We start from the raw sequence: 20,509 nt of genomic DNA, 5'->3' as shown, positions 1-20,509 counted from the left end.
CTATGCTCTTCCTTTAAAATTGCTAACTCTATATCCAGACACATTCCATCTGCTGAAAAATAAAGTAGAAGTCCCTGCTGCTTACGTTTCCGTCCCAGAGCTTGCGATCTCTGAAGAGGTGCTCGTTCTGCATTTATACTCAAGTGCCCGGCAAGCCAGGCCACCTTGGATCACACATTTTGCCTACAGAAAAGCAAAAGAGTAGACCTTAATGGAGTAGGCCATGCAGTTTTAGGCCTTAAAACAGGAACAGGTTAAGGATATATCTGGTTTTTAAGACTCTTTTTGGATAAGGGATCTGATTTTAAGTACAAAGATAAAAGTAGCATGGTATCGCCAAAACAGTGAAGGAAAACAATGAGCAAGCTAGACTTTCTGGTGTTGCAGAAAATGTGCTAATAGCCTTTGCGTTCCACTGCCTTGTTTGCTTCTTTGGGTTTAACCTGTGTTGGCTTTCGACCCTCCTTCTCTTAAATAAGAACATTCTGCTTTTAGACTGAAATCATTAGAGACTGACCTGTCACACCAGACCTGAAACTGGCTTTGGCGTATCAGAAGGAAGGGGATGTTGTGCGACAGTAACTATGGCAATGGGGCTTGCAGTAACACAGCTGCTAGTCCATATCCACATAGCCAAGTAAAAATAAATACCACTGATGTGAGGCACATGAGATCGTTGCCACGTGTAACACTTCACCTGCCGCACACTTTGACTCGTGTCTGCTGCACACCATTAGGAAGAAGAGCAGATGGCTGTAATTTCATTGTGGTCATGGCGGCAATATCGGAGCGTTTTTCCACACGCAGCTTTACTGAAGTCATGTGAAAAGGGGATCTCAAGTGTTCTTGCAGTAACAGCTGGCTTCCCGTTAGTTGGTGATTGTGCATCACTGTGGACAGTTTATAAGCAGAGCACTGAAGGAGAAACATGCCAAGAGCAAAACAGCCCCATGGCCTCTGTCTCATGATGAGTACCAAGCGGCTGGGATCTGATGCAATCTGACTTCATAACAATCACACAACCCACTGGTGAAAATCAGTGTACGTGTTTCACTGCTGATACCTATCAGAGTCTTCATGGACCTGGAATTCAGCTGCTGCTTCCCCTGGGCACTGCTGAAACCAGAGAACAAAACACCAGAGCAATGCTCAAAATCAAATTAGTCAGCCAGGTTTTGTCTGCTTGTCTAGGAGGAAAAAAAAAAAAGCCAAAATACCTAAACTCATTTTGTTTGGTTTTTTTTGAAGGCTTGGTTTTCTTGCCTAGAGAGTCCTAATCTTGATTTAATTTCTTGAACAGAGCAATCCTCTCTTTCCATCTCCCAAAGCACAGTCTGCCTGCAGGACTTCACATCCACAGTGGTCACAGTCCCCAGTGACAACCTGGACTTCAGAGTTGGGGTTAAACTATGGAGGAGCCAGCCCAGCACCATGAGCGACTGTTACATTTTCAGCTTTTGGCTTTCTTGATGATTAACCCAGAATGGTGGGGATTGGGTGGGGTTTTTTTTTTGGTCCTTTAGAAAGAGATTCCGGTTTGTTTTCAGCAGGGCATACCTGCCCCTAACTGTCTATGAAGCAGACCTTAAGATTTTTAGCCCATTCCCTAATCTGTTACCCATGAACCTCCTAGTGGCCCATATCTACATGCCGACGTAGCGTGACGCATTGCCTACAGCTGTGATTTAGAGTTAGGACAGTCAAAACAGGTGACCGACACTGCAGTCTACTGAGATGACTGTAACCAAGGCAAGTTTTAGGCAGCGTTTTGCAGGGATGGAAAGCCAAAGAGTTTGGGACTACAGGCATACACGGAAGCACTGCTGTGCAAATGGGGTGCTTGGGATTAACCCTGACTCTTTCTTGCACCTACAAAGCTACACTACAACAGACAGCGATCTGGGAAGCCCCCAGCTCATCAGCTCTCAGGGAGAGAAATAGCCTTTAGAAGTTCAAGGAGCAATGGACAGCAGAGGGATTGAGAGCTCCTTCACTCCGATGGGTTGTGGACCTCTCTTTTGCTATGTAAAGTGATTCCTTGTGGAAACTGCATCTGAAGCAGCATCAAGAAAGCACAGTCATGTGCAACCCAGACACGTCCTCCTAGACAGGAGGCCATGGGGCAAACTAGAAACTGGGAATGACTTGGAGAAATATTTATGAAGCATAGCTGAATTTTTCTTCTTCACCTTTTTTTTCATCCCAGCATTTAGGGATGGGACTATTACCTCGAACCTGTGAAGGCCAACGCCTTTCCTCAGGGCTTTTCCACAAACCAGCTGGAATTCCCTTATTATTTTGATGGCTCACAGTCATACTCTAGCAGATGGAAGAGGCAGTGTCTTAAAACCTGAGTCTTTAAATGCCTGCAGCAGAGGTATTTAAATTACTACATTTTCCTGACACACCTCCTCCCATTTCTGGCAGGTTTAGCATAAATCTCGCCTTCTGTTTTGTAAATCTCTGGTTTTTCCTTCTCAAAGGCTATTACATTTATCTGTCAAGTCTCTCAGTGCTGGGCTCAAAGATTTCAGGCTTTTATCTGAAGTAACTGGAGACAGATGGGTTTGTGCAGCGGAAGGAGTGATCGTGCACAAAGAACTGTGTACACCTGCCACCTCCCTGGGGGTCTCGGGGCAGTAAGGAGCAGTTTTCTGAAGAGAACAGAGAAATCAAACAGATTTCTTTAACAAAAAATAAAATTAATACCCCAGGATGGGAACATCTTTCCTAGAGCCAGAAAGCTGCCCCAGCCCTGTCCACGAGCATGGCTGTCAGAGCCCAAGTGCAAAGGGAGAGTCAGGGGATGTGGGTTTCTGGGGGAAGTTCTCTGGAGATGGGGGGAAATGGTTCACTCATGGCTACAGAGGTGATAGCCAAAATAAGACTTCTGGAGTGCAGGGGAAGCAAATAATTATTAAATCAGGCAGCAGTCTGGAGTCCCAGGAGCCTCCAACAGCTATGTCCTGCCCTGTTCCTCCAGTCCAAAGTCCTGGGTTTTGCATTAAAACGAGTAACCCATCAGCCCTTCATATATGTGCAGCTGAAGTCATCTGTAGTTCAAAGTAAAGATTATCTTTCAAATAACCTTTTTTGTCAAAGCAAATCAAAAGCAGGTGGCTCTCAGTGAACACTCTCTCCCTAGGTGGCAACACGGAAACATCACAAAATGATTCAGTATGATGGCTGACAGACAGGAATTATTATTTTGAATTATGAACAGCACCGAACAGGAGGAGAAATTACAACATCAAGAGCAGCGGTATCTAGCATATTAGAAAGCAGTACCTTCTTGTAACACCAGCAGCAACTCATTTTCCTATTCCTTGGAGTGCCAAGTATCCCTGAAAAATGCTCCCGCTACCAAGTTGATACTGTAAGCTGGCAAATATAAGAACACTCTAAAACTCAATTTGTAGTTTTAGAAGGTGAGAGCACGTTTATTCCTTACATATTATGGAGCTGTGTTCTGGTCAGAGGGTTTGGAGCAGAAGAACTTTTATGACCCAGGAGCGTATAACACAATCCATCAGTAAAACTCAGCTGTCAGTTTTCTTGATTTGCCTGCAGAAACATCACCTGCAACATGTTAGGGAGTCCTTCCTGCAAAAGCTGCAGAGTGTTTGCTACTCAGGACCAGTGTAAAGAAGGCTGAAGTGAAAAACTCCCAAACTCCACTCTCTTTTCTGTAATTTGGTAAACATTTCCCCTGCCTATTCAATGGAAGCACAGAACTGTGCATGTACATGAAATAACACCAACCCTACCAAAAATCAAACTCCATTTCACAAACAGTTCTTGGAGGGAGAAAAATGAAGCAGATGCCACCAGTACACCTTAGCCATGGCACTTGTCACAGGACCAGGATATTTATGTACTGTTGAAAGCAGCACAAAAAACCTCAGTAGAAAAGAGCAGCAATTGGGTAGTTTGTTACTGCCTTATCTTAGCCAGGCATCTGCTACATCCTGCAGGGCCTATCCTTTTGTATTTACACCCTGCGGGATTCCAGGATATCTTCTAAGCAGTCGTAGGTGCCCAGGCTTGAGACAGTGAGAGCAGAGATCTAATGTAAACCAGATCTTGACACCTGCTGCCCATCAATTGCTAAAGGGGAGCCACAGACACTGCTGCTGCAAGGTGTTTTGTGCTCTTTGACCACAGAGATTCCTTCTCACGATGCCTTTATGTTTCACCTGCCAACAGTTCAGTCTCTCACAACGCCAGTATTTTCCCCATGATGCTACAAATCACAAGCAAGCAGTGACCCTTCCAGGAGTTGCAGCCTTGCCCTCATCCTCCTTTTTCAACATCTTGGGCTACCTTGATGCTTTCCCAATCATTTTCTAGCAGAGCTTGGCACAGAAAGCTCCCCTCCACCGCAGGTTAAACATGGGTCTGTCTACCCACCCCTTTGGGTTTCTTTCCAGTAAATTTTGCCCTTGGGGCCAGAGATTGGAGTCTATATGGGAATGGCAGTGAGTGCCCCCCAAACACAGGGGCCACACAGAGTCACAGCAAACCCAAGGCTTTCTGCCTATCCTGCTGCTGTTTCTGTGTCTGACCTGAAACTAATACAGGGAAGAGCACACCTCTCTCCTTTTCCCTGAGGAGGCTGGGAACTGCCACTAACATCCCTCCACATTAACTGGGCAATGCTCAGGAAGGCTCTGACTCCCTCACATTGCCCTCCCAGCACCCCTCATCTGAGCCTGCAGAGAAAGCTAAAGCAGTTCTCACCCACCTCCAAGCACTCTCCAGGAGCAGAAGAGGGACCCACCCTGAGCTACAAAAAGCTGGCAGGGGCATTAGGCTAACACTGGCCAGCTGTGGCACTTGCAGCTCCATCCACATCCCCATCAGCCCTGCTCGCAGCATCTCCAGGAGCCTGTCCACCCCATCGCTAAAGCCTGGCCCGTCTGGTAAAGGAACAAAAAAACTCTCCCCAGCCTTAATTTGCTAGGCTTTGTGTGGGAGACACCCCGAGGCCAACCTGCTAAAGGCAGCTGTGTGGGGCAGCGGGGAAGGCATTGGCACATCTTTTATTTCCTGCACCCATAGGACAGGCAAAGCGAGGAGTGCCATGGTGGATGCGAAGCCTCGCGAACTGGGCAGGGAAATAAAGAGGGACTGCTATTCCCCGGGAGTGATTGCTGCCCTCACCTTCTGCCTGGGAGAGCTGTGCTGCAACCCTGCTGCTTCTCAGGGAACAGAGGTAATTTCCTTCAGTGGCAGTGGGTACACAGACAGCCGTGCGCCTGCCTCCTGGGCACCTGCAGTGGCATCACATGCTGTTTCGCAGCAGGTGCATTTCACAGTGTCTTGGTAGATACCTTAAGAGCGCAGGATAATCTAAATGCATCTATTTTGCGGGATGAATGAACACCTTCTGCCCTCATTAGGCTTCCCTCCCTGGATCCATGTATCGTTTGGATATTGCAGTGTAGCGCTTTTGGCTAAGAATGTTTTAAAAACAACCTCTCCGCATAGGTGCTGGCTATACATAGGCCCTGTGGAAAGGGATTTCTTGCAAGACTTCAAAACTGAGGGGTAAAACCATGAGCGGGGCCGGGAGAAAGGGTTGCTGGGGTGGACCCGTCTGCAGCAGGCACTGGCAGCATCTGCCTTTTCCTGCGATCATGTGGCCAGATGGGCAAAGTACTGCTGCAGCCTATTTTTTGAGAGATGAGCTGTGCCTCATTTTAACCAAAAGCAGGAGCCAATATGCAATACCAGACACAGCACCAGGGCTGTCTGTCCATCTTGTTGACCCTACGGCATTTCCGTCCTGTTGGTTTTCCCTTGCCTTGGGTGTAGCTCCTGACATTAAGTGGCAGCAGATGGGTGGCACCTGTGGCACGGGCAGATGATAAAGTCTGTTAAAGCTCCTCAAAAAGCCTGGCGGCCGGTCTCTGGCTTCTCCCTGTCCCGGAAAAGCCACTCCAAGTGGCATGGAAATGCCTCTTGCCCAAGGTTTCTGGTTTCGGGGTGGCATGTGTTCACGTGCTTGCAGCAGGACAGGTTTCCCTCTCCCCTTGGGGTGTGCTTTCCTCCAGCCTTGAAGTCAGTATGGCCCAACCGTGCTGGGTCTGCTGGAAGGCACATGTTTGGGCTGTCTTGAGCGACCAGGACCCATCGCTCCAGCAGAAGCAGGTTAAGGCTTCAAAAGTAGTGGCAAAAGACAAGGACAACAGCATTTCCCCACTTCCATGCCTCAGTATGAAGCATGATTTGGAAACGGAGGGGAGAAGAAAGGTTTTTCCCCCTCCCCATCAGCAATGAGGTTTCATTTTGACAGTGTCCTTGCAAAGCCAGAGCGGGATGAGTGGGCGGTACCTGGGACACACTTCGTGACAAGTGCATATGGCTCACGTCCCTGGCTGTCTCTTTGCGGGAAGCCGCGGCCACACTGTGGCTTGGCCGCTGGCAGCTCAGTCCCCAACCCTGCAAGCCAAAAGCACCAACCCTAAAATTACCCCAACCTGAAGTGCCTGACAGCTCTCCTGTGCTCCTCTCCTTCCTGCCACCAAAGCCTGTGGCTTTGGGGTCCCCAGGCTGTGGGTGGGCCCTAGGCTGTGGTGATGGCTCGATCCAAATGTGGCCAGCACACATATATGTTGCCACCTCCCCTTCTCTGGTGACTTGTCTCCAATGAAACGTCTCCCTGACCTGGGGAAAAAACAGATCAAATGAGGTTTGGGTCTGCTCATGGGTCCTTTTTTCCTCTCCCCACTGGGTGCCTGCCTTCCCCAGCTCCTCGTTCCTCCTGACCTCCAGGTTGGTTGTTAAAGCATTCAGGGAATCTTCTGGGAGCCCCCAGGATGTCCAAACTCGGAGGCTCACCTGGCCCATGCTGGGATGCAAGTGTCACATTAGGCCGTGGGCTCCTCCAGGCTCCATGCCCCGGCACACACCACGCAAGACCGGCATCTGTCCCGGACATGGGTGGCCAGGGGGCTCCTGTCCCCAAGTGGGCAGGGACAGCCCCAGCCACAACACTGTCCATCCATCCATCCACCAGGGCAAACCCCGAGGGGGTGGTCAGGGTGCACCGCCAGGCAGCTGGAGACGAACACGAGTACCAAAAGTTTGCGAATTTTCAAATGCTCAAAATTCACCTCGATGTCCTCCCTCACCCCCCGCAATAACTCGCTTTTCTGAAGGGATGTCATTCGAACAAAACATAGTGAAAACATATGACGGCAGCTTGTCTGATTATGGTATCTGTTTTATTTTTCATATCAAATAGCATGTAAAAAATAATTTATGCAGGCAAATATACATAATATACTCTCTAATAAATAGAAGGTAAAAAAATAGATTTCCTTAAAAACAGTCAGTGCTTTAAAAACCAGCAAAACAAAGATATCCAATAAATACATTCATTTCCATCGAACAGCACCTTTCAGGAGTGGCATTTCTTTATCTCTACCCAAGCCATTTATAAATACACAATAAATACCAATAATTTAAGACTATGAAAAAAAAATTGCTCCCTGAGCTCACATAAATAAGAAAAATGCTTAAGTAGGAAATACAATCCAGTGACACAATAAAAATAATTTTTTCCAGTCCTCAAGGCATCCTTTGGAGCTGGTGAGCACCGCGCAGTGCTGTGCCGGCGGGGGCTAAGTGCATTTCTCCTGGCGGGCCGCACACCGCAGGTCTTCCAGCACTTGGAAGAGGTGGAGGATGGCGGTGGTCTCCAGGCAGCTGGCAGTCTCCTGCAGCGGGGAGAAGGGATGGGTTAGCACCGGAGTTGGGGCGCGGTGGGCCCTGCTCAGCCACGTGGTCACTGACACCCTAAAAGCCCCTCACCCTGCTGGCCTGACTTACTGTTTCCTTGGCCATCTGCAGCTTCTGCAGCCAGTGCCTCAGTTTCCTGGAGGGCTGATGTGAAGGAGCCTCTGTGGCCACCTGCGAGAAAAGCAGCCACGTAAGGACCGGCGATGCCCCTTGGCGCTGCTGCCAGCACCAGGGCCACTGAGCCGGCACAGGGCCGGGGAGTTTTGGGGGGGTGGTGGCACTCACACAGCCTCGTAGGTCCTCCCGAGCTTGGGTGAGGAAGGCCAGGGGCCGCTGGCGTGTCTCGGCAAACGTGGGGTCAGCAGGGAGGCGCAGCATGGCGGTGGCGAGGTCCAGCTCGGCTTCTACCAGCATCACGCGGTCGGGCACCTGCGGGCAGAAGCATCCTGGTTAGGACCCGAGGCACCAGGGCTGGCCGCGGGCTGGAGGATGGGGGGGGGGGGAGTGCCTCCTCGAAGACCTGCCCAGGGGTGCAGGTGGAGGAGGGACCGGCTGGAGGGGGAGTGTGTACCCCATTTTTAAAACATCTCCTTGCTCTTACCGACAGCTCTACTGGCTTCCATTTCCGATGGAAGAGCCTGACGTTGCATTTGCGGTCCGAAAGCCCCATGATGTCTTCCTGCAGGCATAAACCAAGAGAGATTAACACACTTGCATCTTGACTTCTGGCAACGGTGTGCAACCCCAGTCATCCTTGAGGGGTTTGAAACCAGGACAAAATTTGGCCCAGCACCCTTCTTGTCCCCAGGCTCCCTTGGAAAACATCCTCCTCGTCCCCATACTGCTGCAGAAACCATCCACCTTGTCACCCACGGTTTCAAATTCAGCGACCCCTCTGCCTTGCCCCCCGCCAGCCCACAGTCCCCCATTACCAGCGGTACTCACAAACTGCTCTGTCATCTTCCGCACAGCCTTCAGCTCATGGGGCTCGAGGAACTGGTACTTGGACAGACCGCAGCTGTTCTTCAGGGCATCGTGGGGGAAGGCAGCCCCGAGGCTGGCCCCCAACGCCATCACCAGCAGTGGGATGAAGGCGAGGTGCCACATTTTGCTGACGAGAGCTCAGTGGTGTGTGGGATAAAATGGGCTGCGATGCAAAAATCCAGAGAGGGTGAACTGGAGCACTCCGGGCCAGATCCGCTAAATCCCTGATATAGAGATGCCTGATGGTGTTGCTGCAGGTGGCTCTCTCGGCTGCAGGGCTGCTGGGTTGGTGGCCGGTTCCAGGGAGCTGTGCTTCAGGTCTCTCACTGTGGCTGCCTTGCTGCCCCATCTCCCCGGTTTTTATGCTGCCTGCCCAGCACAATTGCGCTTTCAGATTGGTAGGAAAATCCGTGGCCTGGTGGCTCTGGAGAGAGGAAAGCGAAAGCGGCAGCGGAGGGAATCCCGCAGCTGCAGGTGCAGCAGGTGTGGGCAGTGCCCGCCTCTCACTGCCTGCCCTGCTGCCTGCCTCGACAGGGCGAGCGCACCCAGCGCCCCGGGGACACCGGGTCTGCCTTCGGTGTGTGCCCCTCTGAGGGAGCCCGACGTGGGGGACGCCGCTGCCACTTCAAGCGGCACAGAGGTGCCGGCAAGTATGGGGAAGCCTGAGCACAATCCAGCCTGGCACTGTGCCGAAAGCTGCCAGACACCCCCGGGCACGCAGCCCCATAGGGACAGTGGGCTCGGGGTGGCTGGGAGGGTTTCGGTGCCTCCTGATCCATGGCAGTTTGTGCCTCAGTTTCCCCATGGGAAGCGCAGCGCAACGGCTGTGGCAGGAAGGGGTGAAAGCAGCAGCCAGGTGCAGGCACTGCTCAGAGCAGACTGCAGGCATGATCTTTACGTATGTGTTATCCTCAGGGACCAGACTCACTATGAAAGCAGGAAAAAGGGTGAAAGAAGCAGCAGCACTTCCAGATAGGATGTGGGGTTGTGCAGGGAGGCTGCCGCAGATGAGCAGGGCTGCCACCCCCAAGCAGCCGCTGCAGAGCTGGCAGGGGCTTCCCCCTTCTTTAGCCTGGAAACACAAATATCATGTATTGGCATCTCTCTGCTGACAGTAGGAACAGAGCTGCCATTCAGTGAAGCCCGTCCTTCCCTGGAGGTAACCTCTTGCGCTGTGAAGCCATCATTGCTGTGCCTTTAGTTTCATGTGTTCAACAAGAATTATCTATAGAAAATTAGGGCAATACCTGTATCTAAAAAACAAATATGCAGTAATGCAGCAATAGGCACAAACGCACTTTGCAGTGCCCAATTTTTAATGTTCATATTTGTAAATAAACTGCTGACTTCAAGGAGTCCAAGCAAACAAGAAAAGTTCTTGCCCAAGGTTGTGGAAAGATACCCCTGCGGGTGGGAGCCCAGCATAGACGTGCTGTGCCAAGTTACGGAGGTGGGCTGGGACGTCTGGGCACCGTCCAGTCCAACCCCTGCTCTGGTGGGGTCAGCTGGTGCAGGTTGCCCAGGACGTCGTCCAGTTCTGTATATATCCAAGCATGGCAACTCCGCAGCCTCTCTGGACAACCTGTTCTGGCATTTGACGACCCTCATTGTACAGCATTTTCTTGTGGTTCGCTGGACTTCCACGTGTTTCAGGTTGTGCCCATTGCCTGCTGCCCTGTCAATACGCACCACCAAGAGCCCCTGAGCCTTCTCTTCTCCAGGCTGAACGGCCCCAGTGCTCTCAGCATCTCCTCACAGGAGAGATGCTCCGGTTGCTTCATCATCTTCATGGCTCTTTGTTGGACTCTCTTCAGTTTGTCCATTTGTCTCTCACACTGGGGAGCCCAGAACTGGACCCAGTACTCCAGGGGTGGCCTCACCAGTGGGTGAGTAGAGGGGAAGGATCGCCTCCCTTGATCTGCTGGAAACTCCTCCCAGTGCAGCCCTGGATACTACGCACCTTCTCTGCCACAAGGGCACATTTCTGGCTCATGTTCAACCTGGTGTCCGCCAGGACCCCCAAAGCCTTTCCTGCCAAGCTGCTTTCCAGCTGGACGGTCCCCAGCATGTGCTGGTACCTGGGGATGTTCCTCCCCAGGTGCAGGTCTTTGCACTTCCCCTCGTTGCACTGCATGAGGTTCCTGTCAGCCCATTTCTCCAGCTTGCTGAGGTCCCTCTGGCTGGCAGCACCACCCTCTGGTGTGTAACACACTCCTCCCAGTTTGGTGTCATCAGTTAACTTGGTACACAGCTTGTACAGTCAGCCTCTTCTTCCAGATCATTAATGAAGAGGTTAAGCAGGACCGGTTGTTGACATGCAGGATCTATCCAGCCCTCCTTAAGCCCTTCCCCTGCCTCAGCAGCATCTCAGAGAGCTCAGCTCTTTCCTGGAAAACCACAGTGGACATGAAGACGAGCAGACAGGGATCAGTGGGGCTTGGGCAGTGGCTAGCTCAGCTTGGACCAAACTAGTTGGAGATGCAACTTGGCAAAGAGCCAGGGATACCAAGACCCAGCACTAAATCCCAAAGGCACAGTGCACACAGCATTTCCCTTCACAGCAAGTCACAGGTATTGCTGCCAGACCAGGCTGCCTCCCCCACTGCAGCAGGTTGTGCAAGGGCAGTAATTAAAAGCCTGAGCCCCAGCCAGAACTCAGGTCCTCCATTTGTGCTCTTGGTGACCAGGACCTCTCTCTCCCATTAAAGAAATGCACAGATTTAGAATAATAATTTTTATTCAATGCACCAAGTTCACATTCAATACAACTATGAAATTAAAGTCCAAACCAGCATAACTAACTTCACATACGTCACCCAAGTGAGACACAGCTCAGCTGGAATAGGCAGCACCTTAGCCAAAAACCCTGAAAGGTATAAAAATGAACTTGGCCCTGGGGGGGGGAGGGGGGGGCCTGGTGCTGCCTCAGGGTGGAGCCTGGCTGGCTCATGGGACAGGCACCACAGGGTATTTCTTCCTCCAGACCAAGGTATGAGCCACACTGGGGTGTTTCAGCACCCATGTTGGATGCACAGTGGACACCAGCAGGTCTGAAGCAGGGTCCCCAGCACCTGGCCAGTGATGTCCACCGCCTGCTGTGCTGGAACAGCCCCCCACCTGAAGCCTTGTGCTCCCAGAGGGGCTGGAAGGTCACCCCATGTGAGGCTGGCCCCAGCTGAGGATGGCGCCGGGGACACTCTCAGGTCACCTGTCAGGTCTCAGAGCAGCATCACATCCCTGCAGAACCCAGATCCTTTGGCTCCTCTTCCCCATCACTGCAGCTTTTATCTCCCAGATGTTATTGCTGGTTGGAGAAGTAAAGTGAAACCTAATCTCTTCACACAAGAGAAAGGAGATCCCAAGGCACCAAAGGAAAAGTGAAAGCTGAGCAGGGAAGCTGGGGCTGCCAGCTTAGCACCCCTGGCAATTAGGACAGCCATGATGAAAACTTAAAGATCGCCTGGGTGCTGGGCTCAGATGTTTGTACCTCACTTCCCACCAGCTGTAGCCAAGCCTGTCCGTGCCTGGCTGAGCAGCAACAAGGGCTGTTCCCTGACAGGATGTTGCCTTCCCATCCTGGGAATCAGCATAACAGCAAGTGTCTCACACAGCAACGCCATGCTCCACCATACCCTGGTCCCCAGCCTGGCGGGTGAAGCCTAGCCGCATTTAGCACAGATCCTCCAAACTGCAGTAGCGCCGGCTCCTGCCACAACAGCGGAGGGTCCCCCAACGCTGGCGTGGGCTGAGGACACCATGCCATGCCTGCCAGGGTCCGCAGGGTCTGTGGCTGGAGCGATGACTGCCGATAGCACTGTGCCAGGAATGTGTCACAGATTACAACGATGGGGCCTCCTCCTCAGATTCACGCAGCCCAGTGAGCTGGAGCCACTTAAACTTGCTCAGGGCAAGAAATCCCAGGAGTGCAGTAGGTCCTGGCAGCAAGAAGGAAAGCGAAAATGGGCAGGGCTGGCACCAGCGTCAGATGAGGCAATTGCCCTGTGACTCATCAGCCACCATGTGGCACGAGGGTGGAAAAGCCTTGGCTGCAAGCTACGTCCTGGCACAGGGTGGCAAGGAGAAGATTGCTCCTTTCCAACCCCTTTTGGAGCCAGACAGCTCGGTTTGGGAGTAACCAGCTCGTGCTAAAGTCACTGGTCTTAGAAAACAAAAAGGAAAAATAAGAAAAAACACACTCAAAAAGCCAGCTTTAAAAAGAACAAACCAACAACAAGACAACCCAGCCTGGGTGATGTGCGGGAGCCCATCCTGTGGCCCCATGGCACAGGACATCAGGTGGCCTCTGCTCAGCAGCTGTCACTGGACACATCCCCACCAGCCTTGGGTGCCAGTGCCAAAGTGCTGCCAGCCCCACTATGCACCCCCATAACCCATCGTCGCCACGCAGCATGTGCCATCTGCAGCAGCTGCCACGGCATCAGGCTGGTTTGTGCTGCTCCGAATGCCCCTCACTGCTGACACCGTGCCCAAGCACATCGGTGATGCAATCCCTGGTGTTACATCACAGCCGGTCACCCACTGCATCATCCTAGGGGATGCACCGAGCACCCTGCCAACAATGCCAGGGAGGGAAGAGCTGTTAATTGCAAAGTTAATTAGTGAGCAGATTTAAACAGACTGTTTTAAGTTTAAACGGGGGGGGGGGAACCAAGCACACACTTTTTGCTAGAGTCTTTCTGACACCTCCCTGCTCAGGCACAGCTGCAGGATGCACCTTCCCAGGACAAGTCCTGCCAGCCAAGCTGGGGCTTCCCCTGCCCAGGTGGTTTCACAGGCCATCCACCTCCCAGTAGCTGAATCATCTGGTGCAGTCCCAGGCAGGGAGAGACCTCTAGTGCTTCTGCAGGAGATGGCAAGCCACCAGCCCCATTCTCACCCAGCAAGGGAGGTTTTTATGGGTGCTGCTCACCCAGCCACAACATGCACCTGGTGCAGCCTCTTTACCAATGACATGCAGCAGGGCTTGATCCAGCATCACCACTCGATGATGTCTTCTCCAGTATATGGCCATGGACACAGAGACCAGCCTAGCATCAGCACCTTCCTCCCCATAGCTGTCCTCCTGAGACCCCACCACCCTCCCAGGAGCCACCAAGTGGGGTCAAAGCCTTTGCTTCCCAGCCTGGGCAAGCTGAGCCAGCACTCAGTGACCCTAGAGATAGGCCTAGGGTTAAGCACCTTCACCAAGCTGAGGCAGTTCAGTCTCTACACCCATGGCAGTACCATACCCAAGAGCCCCAGGACCACAGCTGAAGCACCTTCAGCCCCTATAAGCCTCTCTCCAGGTGCTTTTTTTTTTTTTTTTTGGGGGGGGGGGGGGGGGGGGGGGGGGGGCGGGGGAACAGGCAAAGGCATCACTTCTGCCTTCCTAAGTAACCCACCAAGGTGTAACAGAATGAGACCACAGCCTGGTGTCAGGGCAAGAATTACAGGAAAGGGAAAGGCCCCTGCAGAGGCTGCACCTGGACAAAGTCTCCAGAAAACAAACAGGAGGGGACCTGTGCTGGGCTGCATCCAGCTTCAGACCCTTTTTTTTTTCCACCTACCCCTCCCCAAAACACAGACACGGATCTTGTCCCTGTAGCATGGGTGAGCAATAGCACTCGGGCTGAGGGGAGCACAAACCCGCACTCTACGGCAGTGATCCCAGAACAGCTCCTGAGCCAAGGGGTGAGTAACCTCACCAGGGCCAAAGCAGCAGCACTGGCACAGCACTGGGTAAACCTGGCCTTGATAAGCTGCTGATACACCTGTGCCAGCCAGCAAGGCACCAGGAACGGAGTCATGTAGTGCATGAGAACAGCACCTTTGCAACTTGGCCTTCAAAGACTGCACACAACTAGCTTAACCTGGGCAGGAAAAGGGGCAAATGGCCCTTTCTACCCAAACCCCATCTACCCTGCAAAAGAGAAGGCCATTCAGGGCCCAGGTAAGCAACATCCATGAAGCGCAGTTGTTCCCAGCCCAGCAGGTGCTCTTCTTTTTAAGAGAGGTTGTAGAGCCACAAGCAACTTTTTCCGCAGCCTTTATTATTGTTAATTGTGTAATAAATGCAGCAAGTTTCTCAGCCATTACTGAGATTGTCATACCCACGTGCAATCCAACCACCAGAGTCTGAAACTGGACACTTCTAGCGCTGATGGCACAGCCCTGGGCAGACCAGGGGATCACCATAGACAGGAACTGAGAGCAGGCATAAACCCATGTCTGTTCTCCATAGAAGATCAAAATTTTAATCACAAAAATCAGCATCAACCTTCCCAAGGAATGAGGATGGTTACAAGCAGGGTATTAGGAGACAACCCACTTTTTCCTTCCCTTCCAGCACCAGATCAGGAGAATGGTTTTCCTCTCACCATCCCTTGTACCCCAGCACACAGACGTGCCTCACCCAGAACTCCACTGGGGTGTCACGAGAAGAAACTCCCATTGTCTCCAGCATCCTGAAACAAGAAGCAGAGGAAGGGTCTCTTGCTCTGCCCATCCAGCTCCCACCTGATACAGGGCAACATCCACAACCAGAGATAAGCCTCGTCCACCACAGCACTGAGGTCTTGATGGCAGACGCTTCCAACACATGCACAAGGGTTGTTCTGGTCAATGAATAAACTAGCAGGCACAGGGAGGCCTCCCGTCCCCAGCTTTGCAGCAGGCCCTTGCTGTGGACCAATATAGCTCAAGTTGCAACCTCTGATATTTTCCCTGCCCTCTGCTAATTGAGAGGGAGGCAAAGAAACTCAAGACACCTCTGACATGAGGATGCGTGGGTTCATCAGTGCAAAAACACCATACAGCTACATGGACTTTAAAGTCAACTGACTTAAACTGAGGTCAGTTGTGCTGTGAGCAGCTGAGGATCTGCTCTGACAAGTATCCATCCACATCTGGGGGGAAGGAGGGAAACATATCACTGCACAGCTCACTTTCAGCTTTGAAGGGGTCCCCACAACCTCACTCTTCATTCACTGTGAAAGAGGCGTTTTCCATGTCCTGCTCATTTTCCCAAGCAGTTTTCTCACCTCTTTTCAGTCTCTTGGAGGAGGGATTTTGCAGCTTCGGGGTCATTCTTCATAAAGGCTTGATATGGAGACACAGACTCCAGGTAACCAACCACGCCAGCAACTGTCATGGGAATTTTGTCAAAGATATCAGTGATTCTAGAAGGGGGACAGGGAAGAAAGGAACATTGGTAAGTTAAATCTCAAAAGCCATGGAAAAAGGACAGCAGATTGAGGTGGTGGTAAATGAAATACTTGACACCATCAGAGGTCCCATGGATGGAAACAACATCCCATTATGGCATTTGGTGGGTCAGGAGCTCTAACTGATGCACTATGGAGAAGCCAAGATGGTCCCAGGGACCATCTAATGTAGCCTGTGACTTGAACAGCCCTTTCAGCACAGGCCTACCCACAAAGCCCATCCCCCTTCAGCAGCCAGGACACCAACACCTTTGCAACACTGCTGCCAACACATCCTTTTTGCCTGGAGAGTCAGTCCCTGCACCACGCCTCGGTGGGGAGGAAGATGCCAGCTCCTAAGTGGTCTGGGGCAGGTTCTCTCTCCCTCCAGTTTTCCCCTTCATCTGTGAAGTCACCTTCACAGAAAACTCAAATTATCATAAACCAACAAAAAATCTAACCCAATTCTGCCTTGAGCAGGAAGGGTCCTTGCAGCCCCTAGACGTTTGCTGGCCCAGCATAGAGCTGCATAAATCTAATGGAGTGGAAATGCAGACACATGGGTCTGTCATGATGCAAAGGCATTTGCTGAAACCCAGCAGCCACCTGCTCCGGCAAACCCCAGCTCCCTTCTGCCCTCGCTGGGCCAGTGGCACAGCAGCCCCGCTGAGGAGCTGAGACAACACCTCTATCCATTCCCGGTGCTGTGTTGAGGAGTTTTTGCTCACCTCTTCTTGTCTGGAAACGGCAAGGCCTCAAAGATCTCTTTGTAGTCTTCCAAGACAAGTTTTATTCTATTATGAGAGTATTTCAAAAGCAGGTCCCAGGACTGTAAAGGCAGCATATTAAAAAATAAACCCACTTGAAGCTCTGTTTCTGCTTAACTCAGGTTTGCTTAGCCCTAGATCAGATTCATTCATACATGTATTTTTTTAAAATACTCCTTGCATTTAAATTCACCAAAATCCTGTTCAGCGTCAAGAATTCAAGGACCCTATTTTGTTATAGAGATAAGGGTTCTGTCCTCTACACTGCTGTTCCTCCTAGTGGAAAGTCTCCTTTTAGTGAGTTGTTAAAGCACTCATTGTCAAGAAAGATCACCAAGAAAACCTCTTTCCAAACAGTTTCTGCTTCCCATTCTTTTCACTGTGATCAGGGTGACAGAAGTCTTTCACGATACCAGCCCCCCAAGTCTGCTCCACAGCCCTTCTCAACACATGAAAGTCTGCCCTACTAGTTCTGATGTCCCTCTTCTCTCCCAGGCAGCCCCAGCACTGTGTGGGAACCACTAACACCTCATCTCAACCTTGTCCTTGTATTTAACCATCCCTCTGCCCCATCCTGTAACAGGAGTCCTCTAGTTATATGCCCCGAACACATTGCTTTTCCTCTCTGCATCCAGGCACTACACATTTCCCCCTGCCCAGCCCAGGAAAGGAAGCCCCAAGGTTTAGGTTTCATCATCTCACCTCCCTGAAGACTTTGGTCAGGTTTTGGGAGCAGTTTCCATAGCGCAGACTCATGTCCACAGTGTAGGTGCTGATTACCACGCAACCACCTGGCTTAACCACCCGGTTCGCTTCTCTCATGAACTTCTCGATATCAAACCAGTGCGCAGCTGTAAATGAAGTCAGGAGGTCCACCGAGGCATCCTCGAATGGCAGCTCCTCTGCAGGGCAGACGCTGGAAGGGGGAAAGGGAAAAAAAGGCAGTGTATAATATGGGAATTAAGGAGTAGGACATGAAGTCAAGTTGATAATGAGTGTTCGGGATGACACAGCTACTGTAAATTTAGGATAACACCCATTCACACCAGAAATCCCACCAAATGGTATTGTCTTTGGTGCCAGCTGGCTCTTACAACAATCATACTCACAAAACACCACCTCTGTGCGAGGGCCTGAATTTTGCCTTCAGCTGAGATCGCTGCCCCAACACTCACAGGTAGGAGACATTGGGCAGGGAGGGGGTGTCCCTGGCCTCCTGGATCTGCGCTTCGCTGATGTCCGTTCCCACCACCTTCCTGAAGTGCTCTGCAAGGAAGCGGGTGCCTTGTCCAGACCCGCAGCCGACATCCACCACCAGTTCAACAGGGTTTGCCCTCTGCAGGGAGGAGCAGATGCATCTCAGCAGGCAGCCACCCAGTTTCTGTGCTTTTTACCCCATTCCTTCACCCAGTGTCCACACAGGAATGGCCTCAGCATGGCACAACCCCTGGAAAGGCCCTTCTACGCCCACATCTTGCCTTATCTTACATCTATTGATGTATTCTTCCCCATAACACCAACCAAGGTAACGCTCCCAACAAGGTAAATACTACTACTCACAAATACTACTACCTTGTTTTTTCCTGCAGCCTGGCCATACCCAGCTCACCTTTTCCTGTAAGTAGGCAAGGATGGTTTGCTGCAGCTCTCTGCCTGGCGCGAACCTGTATTTCTGGTAAATGGCTGCATGCCCTCTCCCCTCGAACATCTGGGTGGCCATGCTTGGGTGACCTCACACCTGGGGGGAAGCAGCAAGCCAGGTTTGTCACTACAGGATCAAACTCTTCCTGCTGCTTTGGCTTGTGACCACAGGTGCTAAAGTCTCCAGCTCCTGGCAGGGAGCTGGGGAGGACTTTGTCCACAAGGCTCCAGCAAGGGAGCGTGAGCCTGCTCTCCCAGCATCCCTCCCACAGGTGTAACGTAACTGCAGAAGCAACCCTGCAGCAACTGATAAGGGAAAACTTCCTAGGTTTTTGAACTCTTCTCCTTATTCCTTTGTTCTCCCCACACACCTGGGTGTCTTCTGAAATAAGTCACCATTACAGCTGGAATATCTGTGAATTTGGGGGACTGAGCAGAGCATCACAAAAAACCTAACAAAGTTTCGTCTGTAGCTTTTTTTTTTTTTAAAAAAAAATCAGCATTTTGATATTAGCAACACAATCACGGCAACTCCATCCTGTGCTGTCTGAACTGTTCAATATTTTTTCACCCCTTCCTGCCCCAGAGATGCTCAAAATCTCCTTTAAACGCAGAGCCCCGCTAACCCCACCACCCAGAACCCCGCGCAGAGGCAAGGCTGGCGCCGCGGCAGGGCCCCTCAGGCCTCCCGCCAGCTCAGCGCCACCGGCCCGGCCGCCGGCGCTGCTTTCCTGCGGCGCGCAGGGCTGCCCCGCTTGCCCATCCGTTCAATCCCCGCAGGCCGCTACAGAGCGGCCGGTCCCTGCGCCCACCAGGCAGGGTCCCGCGGGCCGAGGCCCAGCGGCTGCCGGCATGCTGCTCTCCGCCCGCCGCAAGGCTCTCGGCCGTATCCTGTTTATCTCAGTGCCCGAGCAGGCAGCGTCTGAGACAGCAACAGCTCCGTGGGCTGATGACAGACACACACACCCCCCCCACCCGGAGCCTGCCAGAAGGACACCCTGCCTCATTGACAGGCAACTGCATCTTCTTGCACGCTCACAGAGAGCAAGGTGGGCCAAAGGACGCAGCAACAGCGTTTGCCAAGCGGCACACAAATATCCACCACCAGGCAATAAAGTGTTAATATAACTTGTGGCGCAAGAAGAGATGTGAGCTAGGTAGTGGCTTAGCCAGCTCCAGACTAGACGCTCCCAACAGTGGGCAGCAACCCTACCAAATCCTGTTTGGAGGGAGTCCTCCAGGTGCTTTCCCTATGCTCGGAGAAGCCCCCTCCCACCAGCGAGCCGCCCCGGGCAGCTTCACCCCTCCTCTTACCGCCTGCAGCCCCTGCCCGGAGCTCCTCCCAGTGCCTCCTAGTTCAGAGCTCCGGCTAAAGGGGAAGGCAGGCACCGCCCCCAGTGCCGCCAGCCCCGGGCGGTCGGCCGGGGCCCGGTGCTTCCCCCGTGGGGTGGGGAGGGAGCGAAACCTGGCAGGCAGCTTCCAAAGCCCCCATCCCACCGAGGTCCTGGAGCCCAGAGCCCAGCCTTCGCCTTTACGCAGTTTCTGTGGGCGTTAATCAAAACACCCACGAACCGGGGGATGCTCAGCAGCCCTGCGCGTGCCGGGAAGCAGACGTGAAGGCCAGCAGGTGCTGTGAGGTAGCAGAACAGGATTCAAACGCTGCAGGCACCCAAAGCCATACTTACTGAGGTCTGGCAGTACTGCAATTCCCGTCCTGTTATCCAGCAGAAAGAGAAAAAGCATAAACAGAGCCTTTGTAACCCCAGCACTAGCTTTAAGAAGACAGAGCGTTGGTATTTAAGGACTAGGCAAAGCCCCTCCCCTGATTTGGGGCAGGATTTTACCCTTTCACGCACTAGAGTAATGCTTATTACATACAGCTGAAGCCAGCAGAGCCATGGTTCACTTGAAGCATGTTCACTTCAGTTTGTATTTTGCACAGCACTTGTGAATCTCTGCTAATCAGCACAGCCTTTAAGCCTCTCCTGATTTTAAGAGAAATCAGTGGAATGTATCCAGGGGACAAAGATAGAGGCCACCTTGAAGCAGTTTGCTGAATCAAAGCACAGGTTGAAGTTTCTGGGCTTGTGTCCTGATGAAATCATTTGGATAACCTGCTGCATAATTGTCTTGGTGCATCACTGCACCGAGATAAGACACAACACAAGT

The 20,509-nt window shown here is 52.0% G+C and overlaps 2 protein-coding genes across 4 annotated transcripts; both read right to left on the bottom strand.

Annotated features, from left to right (window-relative positions):
- Window positions 1–7,481: 7,481 nt before the first annotated feature.
- LOC142057112 (interferon lambda-3-like) lies at window positions 7,482–8,853 on the bottom strand. The gene is made up of 5 exons (XM_075092583.1): window positions 8,692–8,853; window positions 8,348–8,425; window positions 8,032–8,175; window positions 7,837–7,917; window positions 7,482–7,724 (listed from the first exon to the last, which is right to left on the bottom strand). Exons 1-5 carry the CDS (start codon window positions 8,851–8,853, stop codon window positions 7,629–7,631), a joined length of 561 nt encoding a protein of 186 aa, XP_074948684.1. The 3' UTR covers window positions 7,482–7,628.
- A 5,907-nt stretch (window positions 8,854–14,760) lies between these two features.
- On the bottom strand, window positions 14,761–20,110 carry LOC142057663 (putative methyltransferase DDB_G0268948). Of its 3 annotated transcripts, none has more exons than XM_075094086.1 (7): window positions 20,026–20,110; window positions 18,309–18,437; window positions 17,875–18,035; window positions 17,402–17,615; window positions 16,661–16,761; window positions 15,771–15,908; window positions 14,761–15,194 (listed from the first exon to the last, which is right to left on the bottom strand). In XM_075094086.1, the coding sequence occupies exons 2-7, from the start codon at window positions 18,417–18,419 to the stop codon at window positions 15,104–15,106; spliced, it is 816 nt and encodes a 271-aa protein (XP_074950187.1). In that variant the 5' UTR covers window positions 18,420–18,437; window positions 20,026–20,110; the 3' UTR covers window positions 14,761–15,103. The 3 variants fall into 3 exon arrangements, with proteins under 3 accessions (XP_074950187.1, XP_074950184.1, XP_074950186.1); XM_075094083.1 differs by lacking the exon at window positions 20,026–20,110 and adding an exon at window positions 19,655–19,738; XM_075094085.1 differs by lacking the exon at window positions 20,026–20,110 and adding an exon at window positions 19,153–19,253.
- Window positions 20,111–20,509: the final 399 nt, after the last annotated feature.

The sequence above is a fragment of the Phalacrocorax aristotelis genome, chromosome 5 (assembly GCF_949628215.1).
Source record: "Phalacrocorax aristotelis chromosome 5, bGulAri2.1, whole genome shotgun sequence".
NCBI lineage: Eukaryota > Metazoa > Chordata > Aves > Suliformes > Phalacrocoracidae > Phalacrocorax > Phalacrocorax aristotelis.
This window is presented reverse-complemented; position numbering and strand designations above follow the sequence as displayed.